We start from the raw sequence: 10,305 nt of genomic DNA, 5'->3' as shown, positions 1-10,305 counted from the left end.
CAATGTACAAAATTGTTCATGCAAAAAGTCTACATCCTCTTACTATTCATTCTAGTGAACTTGTTAAATTTTGGTGATACCAATTGAAAGATTCCTTGTAGGCATGCTTTCTTTTGTTTGCTTGGGAATTATGATTATATGTTTGGGTCAATCTATAGATAGGTTCAGATTGATCCAGAGCCATAATCAGGATGATTAATGCTCATCATCCTCATACTATTCCATAAGAAGAATCAATTATCAATCGCTTACTTTATTACTCCACCAAGTCAATAAGTAAGGGGAGCTTTCTTCATCTGGTCCCACTGAGGAGCCGTCTCCTTCTAGGGATTCTTCCATCTAAGAATCAGAAAAAAATGGACTGATTAACCTCTGTTATAGGAAGGACTTCTAACAGGAGCACAGGAGAACACCTTGGTAAAAGTTGTAAGAGACTTTTGATTTACTTTTCATTCCGGATCTCTGTTAATCGTACAGAACAATTCTCTAAATACTCCATTGCAAACATAGCAATAGGACACAACACTCTCCAAGAACAAACATTATAACAGAAGAAAAGGCTGTGGAACAAAAAACAGGATAGTAACCACTTTGCAGTGACCAGCTAACCAAGAACTTCCTCCGGAAACCTCACCAGCACCGGTCATCAAGGATTCTTGGATTCTGTTACATGAGTAAGACAAATATAGAGCCCAAGATTAGGATTATTGGAAGTTTTATGGAAAGGTTGCTAATGGCATGTGTATGAATTAAATGAATAGACAAGCATACATATACATATGTGATACACTTACATATCTTGTTGAAGGCTACAATATCGCAGCTCTGGACATATTCATTTATTGGCTCAGCCATCAGATGCTCCTCAATGAGATTGTCAACAGACACCAAATCATCCACAATGGTAAGCATTATCTGCAACTTCTTTATGCCATAACCAACAGGTACAAGTTTGGCTGTGACATCAAACATGTTCATGTTAGCTTGAAGTTCAGAAACTAAACTGTAAGTTTAATATCAGCTTGTCCAATTACATTCTTCTGATCGAGAAAAGGTGAAATTTAATTAGGAGGTGGTTTGAGCTGCAGCAAGCATTGAAGATATATTTATTGACATCAAACATAAAGGAAATTATAGCTGAAGTGCATATAGAAAAGACTTGCATGCTCCCCAGTGCAACCCTTCCATCTTAATGCTGCGTACTGCTTCCTCGAGCTTTTGCATATCAGTCTCATCATTCCATGGCTTTATATCCAATAGAACTGATGACTTGCCAGCTGAGAATGAAATACGAGGGAATTCAAAATGTAGAATAGAAAAAATTAAGCACAAAACAGCTGAGCCTGTTGTTAATAAACAAATTAATCAGTCAATAAGAAGAGAAGCTTACATTCTTTCCTCTTTGCAGATGCTTTGATGGCAGCTGAGCGTTCTTCAGCAGCCTTCTTGTCCTCTTCTGTCTCCTCACCAAACAGATCCACATCATCATTATCATCGTCAGCGGCAGCAGCCTGAGAATTAAGTATAGCCAAATTTCATAACCAAGCGAGGAGCATAATTGATATAAGTTCCCAAATAAGCCAACCGCCTCCAAATCCGAACCCCATGATTATAAAAATTAGGGTAAAAGCTCGTTTAGTCCCTATATTTTGAAGTTAGTGTCCGTTTAGTCCTTATATTTTTAAAAATACCTCAAATCATCCCTACCATTAAATTATTGACATTTTCGCCATTATCTTTTGTTCCTTTTAACTTATTTTTATAATATTGCCCTATTATAATAATTTTTTAGACATTATTAAAAAGAAAAAAATAACCCTATTATAATAAATTTTTTTAGACATTATTAAAAAGAAAAAAATAAATTACCAGTTTAACACCAAAAAATAAAATAAAATAAAATATATATATTAATTTTTGTGGAACACACTCTTGAGTTAAAATATTAATTTTTCTAAAAAAATTGATAAATGTAATTTTTTACGATATTAATTTTTTAGACATACGTGAGCTTCCACAAAAATTAATATATACCTTTTTTGTTTTTATTTTATTTTTGAGTTTAATTTGATAATTTAATTTCTTTATTAATATCCAAAAAAGAAATATTATTGTAAAAATGTAATATTGTAAAAATGTAATATTGTAAAAATAAGTTAAAAATAATAAAAAATAATGGCATAAGTGTCAATATTTAGTAGCAGGGACGCTTTGAGGTATTTTTAAAAATACAGGGACTAAATAGACACTAACCTCATAATATAGGGACTAAACAAGCTTTTACCCTAAAAATTAATAGGAGTCCAGAGCAATGGAAAAAACTGAACCCGGAATAAGCAAAATGCTTGTTCAATCGTCAATTATTAATTAAACATACAAAAGGCAGTCACGTGCCTATGACATGAACACAGAACAGCACTACTTGCCTTTTTGTCATCAACTGGAAGAGTTGCAATAGGAGCAGATCCCTCTACAATGACACCAGACCCTTCTGCAGAAACACCACTGAATCGGCAATGCTCAGAAGTAAGCAAAAACGTTTCATGGAAAATGAAACTATTTAAAATCTATTACACAATTTAACACAACACTGGGAACTTTTTACAAGATGAGAAACTTACGAAATCCTTAAAAGCGCGTCAATGTGGTTGTACCAGCGAGACACGTTCACATATTCAGATGACGGTGGTTTAGAAAGTGCTGCATAAACAGTTATATCATCCTTTGAAGCTTGGTACCTGATAAAAGCACAACAAAAGGGAAATGACATTTCCCACCATAACTTCTCAATGATATTTTGACATAATAGAAATATACCCAGTAATGTAACTGCGAGTGAGCAGGCAATCGTCAAGTTTCTTCAAACCAATGTCCGAGTTGAGATCGTAGAAAGTAACTGCCATTGCTTGCTAAGTCTGAAGTCTATTTCCAGAATCATAATCAAAGAAAAACAAAAGTTAAGTACCAGTGTCTGTATCTTTAATGCATAATTTTTGAAGAAAAAACCTATAAAGTTCACTGTACTAACTGTGTTGAGTGAAATAAAAGAAGAGCTCAAATCAAACAAACTCAAATATTTGATCATGTATGGAATAGCTATATACTCTTGAGTCTCAAAAGAAATGAATTTTAAACCAAGATTACACTTTTATAATGATATGAATTTCAAAAAAGAACACTTCGAGCTGCCTCAATCTAGTAGTGCAAGTTAAAAGCTTCAAGAAATTTACTAATTAAACAAAAATAAACAAAACACAGAAAGGTGAAAAATTAGAGATTAAATTTTACCTTACTATGCCCTCAGTGAACGCTGAAGACTAACAGAGAGAGCCCTGGAAATTATAGAATGAAGCCAAAGAAACGAGAAGCCGCCAGAAACTGGTAGCCAATGCGGGTTTGACACGTGGAAAAGCTCAATTTTTTTTCCCAATCGTTTTTCATTTACTGGAGTGGAGAAGCTCGCAATCCTAATTAAATTCTAAACGGCTCTGCTGCTCCGTCTCTTTCAAAACTCAAAACTGAGAACAAGCCCTCACTAATCGGCCACCCGCCGCCGGTACCGCGTCGCGGCTGCCGCCGCCACGTTGTCTGCCCACTACTGGTCCTTCAAGTAAGAATTTATTATCTTCAAGTCGGATCTATTTCAGTGATTTGTTTAATTGTTTTAATTTCATTCTACCTGTAATGATTTGTAGTCTTGAATTTCTAAATTGTTAGTGAAGAACTCTCTATCTCTCTCTCTCTTTTTAATTAAGCTACATTTAATAAAAAATCATTTGGTGTATTTTTGTTAATGATTTTAGAATTTGCAATTAAGTTATACTTTTGTGTTACACTTGATTATATTTAATAAAATTCGTCATGTTGTGTATAAAATAATCTACAGCAGAATTTAGAACAGCTTGTGAATTGTGATATTCCGGCACTGTTGGTTGGAAGCACGGCACGATTTGTGACAATAAAAGAGAATTCAATTACGTCGGCTGTTGTGAGTTTGATTGTTTGAGATAAAATTCTTGTATTATATAATAGTATTTTGGATTGCATTTGGAAGGTAGCGCATGCCTGGAGCCATGTAACAGAGATGAACCCGAATTTGAGTATCGGATTGGGTTCTTAGTTTGCCAACTTAAACGATAGAAGGATAAGTTTAAATGCCGTTATAGGTTGTTCTTGGTCATCAAATTGATAACTGAATATTCAAGAAATATATGGCCCTTTGAATAGCAACCAAGCCATAGTTTCTGTTGTGTCTGCTCATAGTCTGGACTGGACGACTTATAGTGAACCTATAAACTCTAAAAAGTCTCAATTATGTTATATTTAAGTTAATTCATCTAGTGGCATTCAGGCTTCTAATCTTTTATTTGAGATTACGTCATATTAAAACTTGCAGTTTTTGAGCTTTGGCATATGTTACTTTCATGAACTGAGCTCTCATTTGTGTCTGTGTGTGTATTGCTAGGGATATATTACCTTAAAATTGGTAATCACAAAACCATGCTGCCGTCAGTATAATTTACACACCACGCCAAGCCCACTTCAGGGTCTTTGTCAAGTTAAGCAGCAGCGGTGGCAAGGAGATTCTGGGGTCAAGTGCCTTGTGCAAATTTAATTTTGGTGTGTGGGTTCTGAAAAATTTTGAGTGGGGTAGGGTTTTTTGTTTTGGTAATGTTATTGGTGTCTGATTTGTGTTTTGTGTTCTTTTTTACACTCTGCAACAAAATAACCTCATGTTTCGCCGACTCTGCACTTCGTTATCTCTCTCCAGCATCTCAAAAACCAACTCCCTATTTGCCTTCCAAAATAACCCCATTAAAGTTAAGCAACCACAACGAAGATTCCATCACTCTCTCTCTCTAACCCCACATTTTTTCTCATCGAACCTCAGAATGAACCATACCCAGACTGCTGCAGTTAAAAAGGCTGAGCTTTTACGGTCTCTTGAAGCTTCTTTGGGTCATGCCTTCGATTCAAACCCAGTTTGTCCTCCTCCAAATCCTTTGATAATTGTAATTAGTGGGCCAAGTGGGGTTGGCAAAGATGCTCTTATAAAGAAGCTGAGGGAATCGCGTGATTCGCTTCGTTTTGTTGTGACTGCTACTAGTCGGCCAATGCGGCCTGGCGAAGAGAATGGGAAAGATTATTACTTTGTGTCGAAGGAAGAGTTTTTAACAATGATTGATAAAAACGAGCTGTTGGAATATGCACTAGTGTATGGGGATTATAAGGGGATACCAAAGAAGCAAATTAGGGAGTATATGGCAAAAGGGTATGATATAATTTTGAGAGTGGACATTCAAGGAGCTCAGACTTTGAGGAGGGTTTTGGGGGATTCAGCGGTGTTTGTGTTTTTGATGGCAGAGAGTGAGACGGCGTTGGTGGAGAGATTGGTTGAGCGGAAGACTGAGAGTAGGGAGGAGTTGTTAGTGAGAATTGCTACGGCTAGAGAGGAGATAAAGCATGTGAAAAATTTTGATTACGTGGTGGTGAATGCGGAGGGGAAGCTTGATGTTGCAGTGAAATTGGTTGAGAGTATAATTGATGCTGAGAAGGCGAAGGTTCAGCAAAGAAGTGCTGTCATCTGAATTTTTGGAGGCTTTTGATTATGTAATGGTAATTTCTGTGTACTTTGGTTCTGATCAATTGATTGTTGTAGTGATTTTAGTGATGGAAGAGCCAAGATATGAATTTGTATTAGTCAGCTCTCCATGATTTCAGTCAACACTAGTGTATAGATTTACATCTTCAAAAATAATAAAATTTACATCTCATCTCACATTTCTAATAGTTATTTCATTACATAGAACAAAAATCAAACCGAAATCATGAGATTGATCAAAGAAGCTAGCGGCAAGAAGCAGCAATATATCAATGTCATCATTGTTTGCTTCTGAAAATGGAGAGAAATAGAACCCAATTAAGAATAGTGAAAAGAAAAAGGTGCAGCAGCAGCACACAGAGTAGAGAGATTGGCCTTCACTTGATCGTCAAGCTTTTACACAACAGTTGAAGTAGCTCAAAAAGCTCCTCCTAGTCTGTCCAAGAAGAATCAACCAGGAACATAGTAAGAACAAGGCTAGCCAAATTGAGAAAAGATATTTCAGAAATTGCAGCAAAAGATGACAAATGATTCAGAATATGTTCTATAAACTTGCCGATCATCTTTAACCGGCCATTTATGAGGAAGCCCCTATAATCTTCTTCACTTATTCAAGTCAGTAAAGATGTCGATATATTCAGTCTAGCAGAACATCCTTGTTTTTCTATTTTGCTATTCATTTTTTCAAGAGAAAAAAGAAATAGAAATACTGAGGATGCGAAAATCCTTATTTTATAAAATGCAGACTTGAGCTGGGACCTTAGCAACACTCCAACTAAAGACTAACTACATCTTCAACTAAAGATTAACTACATTCATGTGAATCTTGTACATTGGTAATATGCCAACCCCTAACCACCCAAACTGGTTTGTAGATTAAAACAATTATTGCATGTGCACCACTTGCACTCTTGTGTGGCCTAAGTATACAAAGACACCACCTTGGATCAAGTACAAAAATTATGTTGCCTGGTTCCCAGCACACATCTATATCACATCATATTGAAAATGATCTTTGAAGAATTTTAAATTATTAAAGTATGTAGATCCTAAGAGCCCCACTTGTTTATTAGAACCAAGCCATAGACTCGCATGCAACCGTTACAAAGACTTCAAAGAATTTTGTCTGGCATTCACAGATTCTGTACTTATCGGTTTCTACAATCCTAATTTTTTTTAAAAATTTTTTGCACACAAATAATTTCCCAAGATCCATTCAATATGTAATCTCCAAGAGAATATTGACTCGGACAGCACTTAAGGTTTAAGCTTTGATTATTAGCAGTAACACCAACACCCTAAACAAGAAAACATCAGTCAAAAAACAAAAGGGAAGGAGGCAAAAAAAGGGCATTGACCATTTCACTTTGCACATCAGGTTTATTATTTTCTATATCTTCCTTTCACTTAAACAGATTATTTCTAACCAATTAAGTAACGAGAGGCTTAAAATATACAAGATTCCTGAACTGGCAAGGCCGGATAAACCTACTCAACCGACCTATGTCCTTTTCCTTCCATCACTCAATGAAGTTGACCAGTTAAATCAAAACCATGTTAGATTTGTAAGTTAGCTGCTACCTACTTATTAGGAAATATCAATCCCACAAGATTTAATAATAACAGCTAAGTGATCACCCTACAATCATATACAGCACATGTACGCCGCTGCTCTTGCAAATGTTTGTGATGTCTATCAGACTCTCTATATCTCCATAACTAAAACTCACCAACTATCATTTGTGTACTTGCATTGAATCTATCTATCCAATTATGTTGCCCAGAAACTCTGTTTTCAGAGTCTCATATCACCATGAAACCACTTCCTATTTCCTAACTTGTTACAATCAACCAATCAATTCCTTACAAGTGTTGTCAGCCAACAACCTACTTCCAGAATTTGAAATGTCCTAAATTACTCTACTTTGAAATTGGCTTCATTCTTTCTCATTAATCTAACAACCAAAAGTTAGTTGCCAATTAACAAACACTTTTTTTTTTTTAAAAAAAAAAAGACTCATAAGCGGCACCACATCGATCTCATATAAGATTTTCTACGAAGATAATGAGTGAAAAAATGAAAATTTCTCACGGTTGGAGAGTGGTGGTGATGGCTCTGATGAAAATGATGCTGCTCATCATCTTGATTATTGTGGGCTTTGTTGTTACTGGGGGCAGTGGGGTTAATGAAGTCTTCTTCGTTGCCAAGACTTGCTCTTGACACATCCCTTTTGTTTTGCTTCCTCATTTCTCTAATTTTTGAAAAATCCAATGAATAATCAGGCACCTGTCCCTTCTGGTCCCAGTCCCCAAATTGCGGCACAGATAGCCATGGAGCATTTTTCTATACAAAAGAACGTAAAACATTAATCACATTAAAAGAAAACATTTTTTTTTTTAATGAACGTAAGTGGTTATTAAGTTTCAAAGCAATCCCCGTCATAATCTTCAAACTGTAATTAATTATCACTTCAAGAACCATTATGGATCATTGATCAATGAATTCTTTTAAGTATTTTAAAGATTTAATACTCCTTGTAAGGATTCGAAGTCTGTGGACTACAAAGACAGTTTGCATGTGTGAAAGAAGCAAAAGAACCTATGAATGCAAAGATCCATTAGCACACATCCCGATATCTAAGGAGAAAAATAAAGGCAAAAAAAATCAAAAAAAGTGGCAGCTTTGACTGTTTCTCAGCTTTGACAAAGTAAAATGATTGCTTCTTTGAACATCTCACTTAAGAGAAGTGTTTACAAAGGAATTTCACTTTATATGACCAAAAAGTCAATTAAAAACAACTAATAACATCACCAAGATATACAAAAACTTAAGAAAAATGCTAAACTGATATAATCAGAGCCTTTAGAATTTTTTGTTCTACCCAAAAAGAAAAAAAGCTTAGAATTTTTTCAAGTAATTCAACCAAATTAAACCCACCTGAAAGTGAAAACTGGAAACTCATATTCTTTGAAAGCTGGATTTTTAATCATCCGAAATTGGAAAATGCTTGCTTTAAAGGAAAAAAAAAAGAAACAAAAAAGCTCTTTCATTAGCAAATTCATCAGAAGTTCACTAACATGCTAAACAAAAACTCAAAAGATATAAATTTTTCTCATTCTTTCCTATATAAACTTTCTCAGCAAACAAACACCCCAAATGAGGAAATTAAAAAGCCAGAAACACAGTTGGAGAGAGATGGAGAAACAAATACCTCCTTACGATCTTCCATGTTAATTAATTGTGATGTTAGAAATGAAAAGAGAAGGCTTTGAAGTCTTGAAAGTTGAAAAAGCGAGAGCTAAAGCTTAGAGCTTGATGTACAGTACTGATGGAGATAACAAGAACAAAGATGCACAAGAAGCCTTTAATATATAGCCCGAGGGGCAGAGACAGCGAGAAAGAGAAGTGCTTTTGGACAGCTTTTAGTTAAAGTGCTTTTTAACTAGTTTTGAGAAACTTCAAGTCTTCAACTGTGCAAATGGTACAATAACTTTCAGGTCCATAACCTTTATATATTCTCTAATAAAGACGTAATTATGAAATAGATTCTTAATTGAAATCTCATTAGAGTTGGCCGTTGGTGTATTATGTTCATATTATGTCATCAAATATTAATAATGTGAATTTATATTAATCTTTTAATAATTTGTTTCAGATTTTGGTTAAGAATTCTTGTCATAAAAAACTATTTATAAAACAATTAACTAACAAATTATTTATAAAATAGTTAACTATTCAATTAATTATGTTATGTCGGTTGGCTATGTTTTGACAAATAGAATTATATATATTATATTTGTCATATTTTAAAAATTATTTAATTATATTTAGACCAAAACTAATTAGAATTTAGATTGATAATAATTAAAAATATTGTAAAATATATTAAATAAGCAAAACTTTTGAGAATATATTAGAAAAATATTAAATGAGTGACATAATTTTGAATTAACAGTCGTGTTAGATTAAAAATTAAAATCCTTGATATGATAAGTAAATAGATAGAATTTTCTTTTTTTTTTCTTTAAATACTAGATAGAATTTCTATTAGTTTAAGTTTGACAAGATAATAATATAATTGAGTCATTTTATATTAGTCTTGTCAGGTAATTTTTAATCCTGCCCAAGATCTTACAAGTAAAAATATCAAACAAAATAATAAATAAAAAATTAGATGAAAAAAGAACCAATCACACAACACAAAAATTTATGTGCAAATCTCTTATACTGGAGAAAAACCACGGCCTCCAAGGGCGACGAGAGAAAAATTTATTAAAATCACTCTAGTATTTTTCCTCACATCTAAAACTCTAATAACACCAAATCTCTCAATAAATCTATTATTTCTCTCGCACTATAAACTATATACTTGCAAAAAACTGATTGCTGTGTTATACAAATAAATGAACCCAACCTCCTTATATTTAGTGATTATTTCTTGTAAAAAAAAAAGTATTCATTTTCTTATACTAGTAGTATTCCTCCTTAAATAAGTCAAATTCTTAAGGAAAAATTACTTATTCTTTAAATAGGAATCCTACTAAAGAATCAAATATCTTAAGAAATTCTTATTGAAAAATAAGACATATTCTCTAACAAGTCTAAACTCACTAATTTTATATTAACTTCATATGAGATTTACGAGCTAATCTCAAAAATCGCCATCCTTTGACCCTACTGAGATGAACAAATTGTATTTAAA

The 10,305-nt window shown here is 33.8% G+C and overlaps 3 protein-coding genes across 3 annotated transcripts; 1 reads left to right on the top strand and 2 right to left on the bottom strand.

Annotated features, from left to right (window-relative positions):
- Positions 1-460: 460 nt before the first annotated feature.
- On the bottom strand, positions 461-3,424 carry LOC102623241 (elongation factor 1-delta-like). Its single transcript, XM_052444315.1, has 7 exons — positions 3,289-3,424; positions 2,818-2,922; positions 2,622-2,738; positions 2,427-2,505; positions 1,391-1,511; positions 795-1,277; positions 461-663 (listed from the first exon to the last, which is right to left on the bottom strand). The coding sequence occupies exons 2-6, from the start codon at positions 2,901-2,903 to the stop codon at positions 1,132-1,134; spliced, it is 549 nt and encodes a 182-aa protein (XP_052300275.1). The 5' UTR covers positions 2,904-2,922; positions 3,289-3,424; the 3' UTR covers positions 461-663; positions 795-1,131.
- On the top strand, positions 3,392-5,779 carry LOC102622652 (guanylate kinase 3, chloroplastic). The gene is made up of 2 exons (XM_006494679.4): positions 3,392-3,610; positions 4,466-5,779. Exon 2 carries the CDS (start codon positions 4,734-4,736, stop codon positions 5,586-5,588), a length of 855 nt encoding a protein of 284 aa, XP_006494742.1. The 5' UTR covers positions 3,392-3,610; positions 4,466-4,733; the 3' UTR covers positions 5,589-5,779.
- On the bottom strand, positions 5,748-9,060 carry LOC102622949 (uncharacterized). Its single transcript, XM_006494680.3, has 3 exons — positions 8,815-9,060; positions 7,695-7,946; positions 5,748-6,038 (listed from the first exon to the last, which is right to left on the bottom strand). Exons 1-3 carry the CDS (start codon positions 8,830-8,832, stop codon positions 5,991-5,993), a joined length of 318 nt encoding a protein of 105 aa, XP_006494743.1. The 5' UTR covers positions 8,833-9,060; the 3' UTR covers positions 5,748-5,990.
- Positions 9,061-10,305: the final 1,245 nt, after the last annotated feature.

The sequence above is a fragment of the Citrus sinensis genome, chromosome 7 (genome assembly GCF_022201045.2).
Source record: "Citrus sinensis cultivar Valencia sweet orange chromosome 7, DVS_A1.0, whole genome shotgun sequence".
Classification (NCBI taxonomy): Eukaryota; Viridiplantae; Streptophyta; class Magnoliopsida; order Sapindales; family Rutaceae; genus Citrus; species Citrus sinensis.
Note: the sequence above shows the minus strand (reverse complement) of the source record. Positions and strands in the feature narration are given on the sequence as shown.

Coding starts and splice junctions, on each gene's coding strand:
- LOC102623241 (XM_052444315.1), bottom strand. CDS start 2,903: ATGGCAGTTACTTTCTACGATCTCAACTCGGACATTGGTTTGAAGAAA. Junction 2,506..2,621: donor GACGCGCTTTTAAGGATTTC/GTAAGTTTCTCA, acceptor TTGCCGATTCAG/TGGTGTTTCTGCAGAAGGGT. Junction 1,278..1,390: donor ATCTGCAAAGAGGAAAGAAT/GTAAGCTTCTCT, acceptor TTTCATTCTCAG/CTGGCAAGTCATCAGTTCTA.
- LOC102622652 (XM_006494679.4), top strand. CDS start 4,734: ATGTTTCGCCGACTCTGCACTTCGTTATCTCTCTCCAGCATCTCAAAA.
- LOC102622949 (XM_006494680.3), bottom strand. Junction 6,039..7,694: donor ATCACCACCACTCTCCAACC/GTGAGAAATTTT, acceptor CTTCTTGGACAG/ACTAGGAGGAGCTTTTTGAG.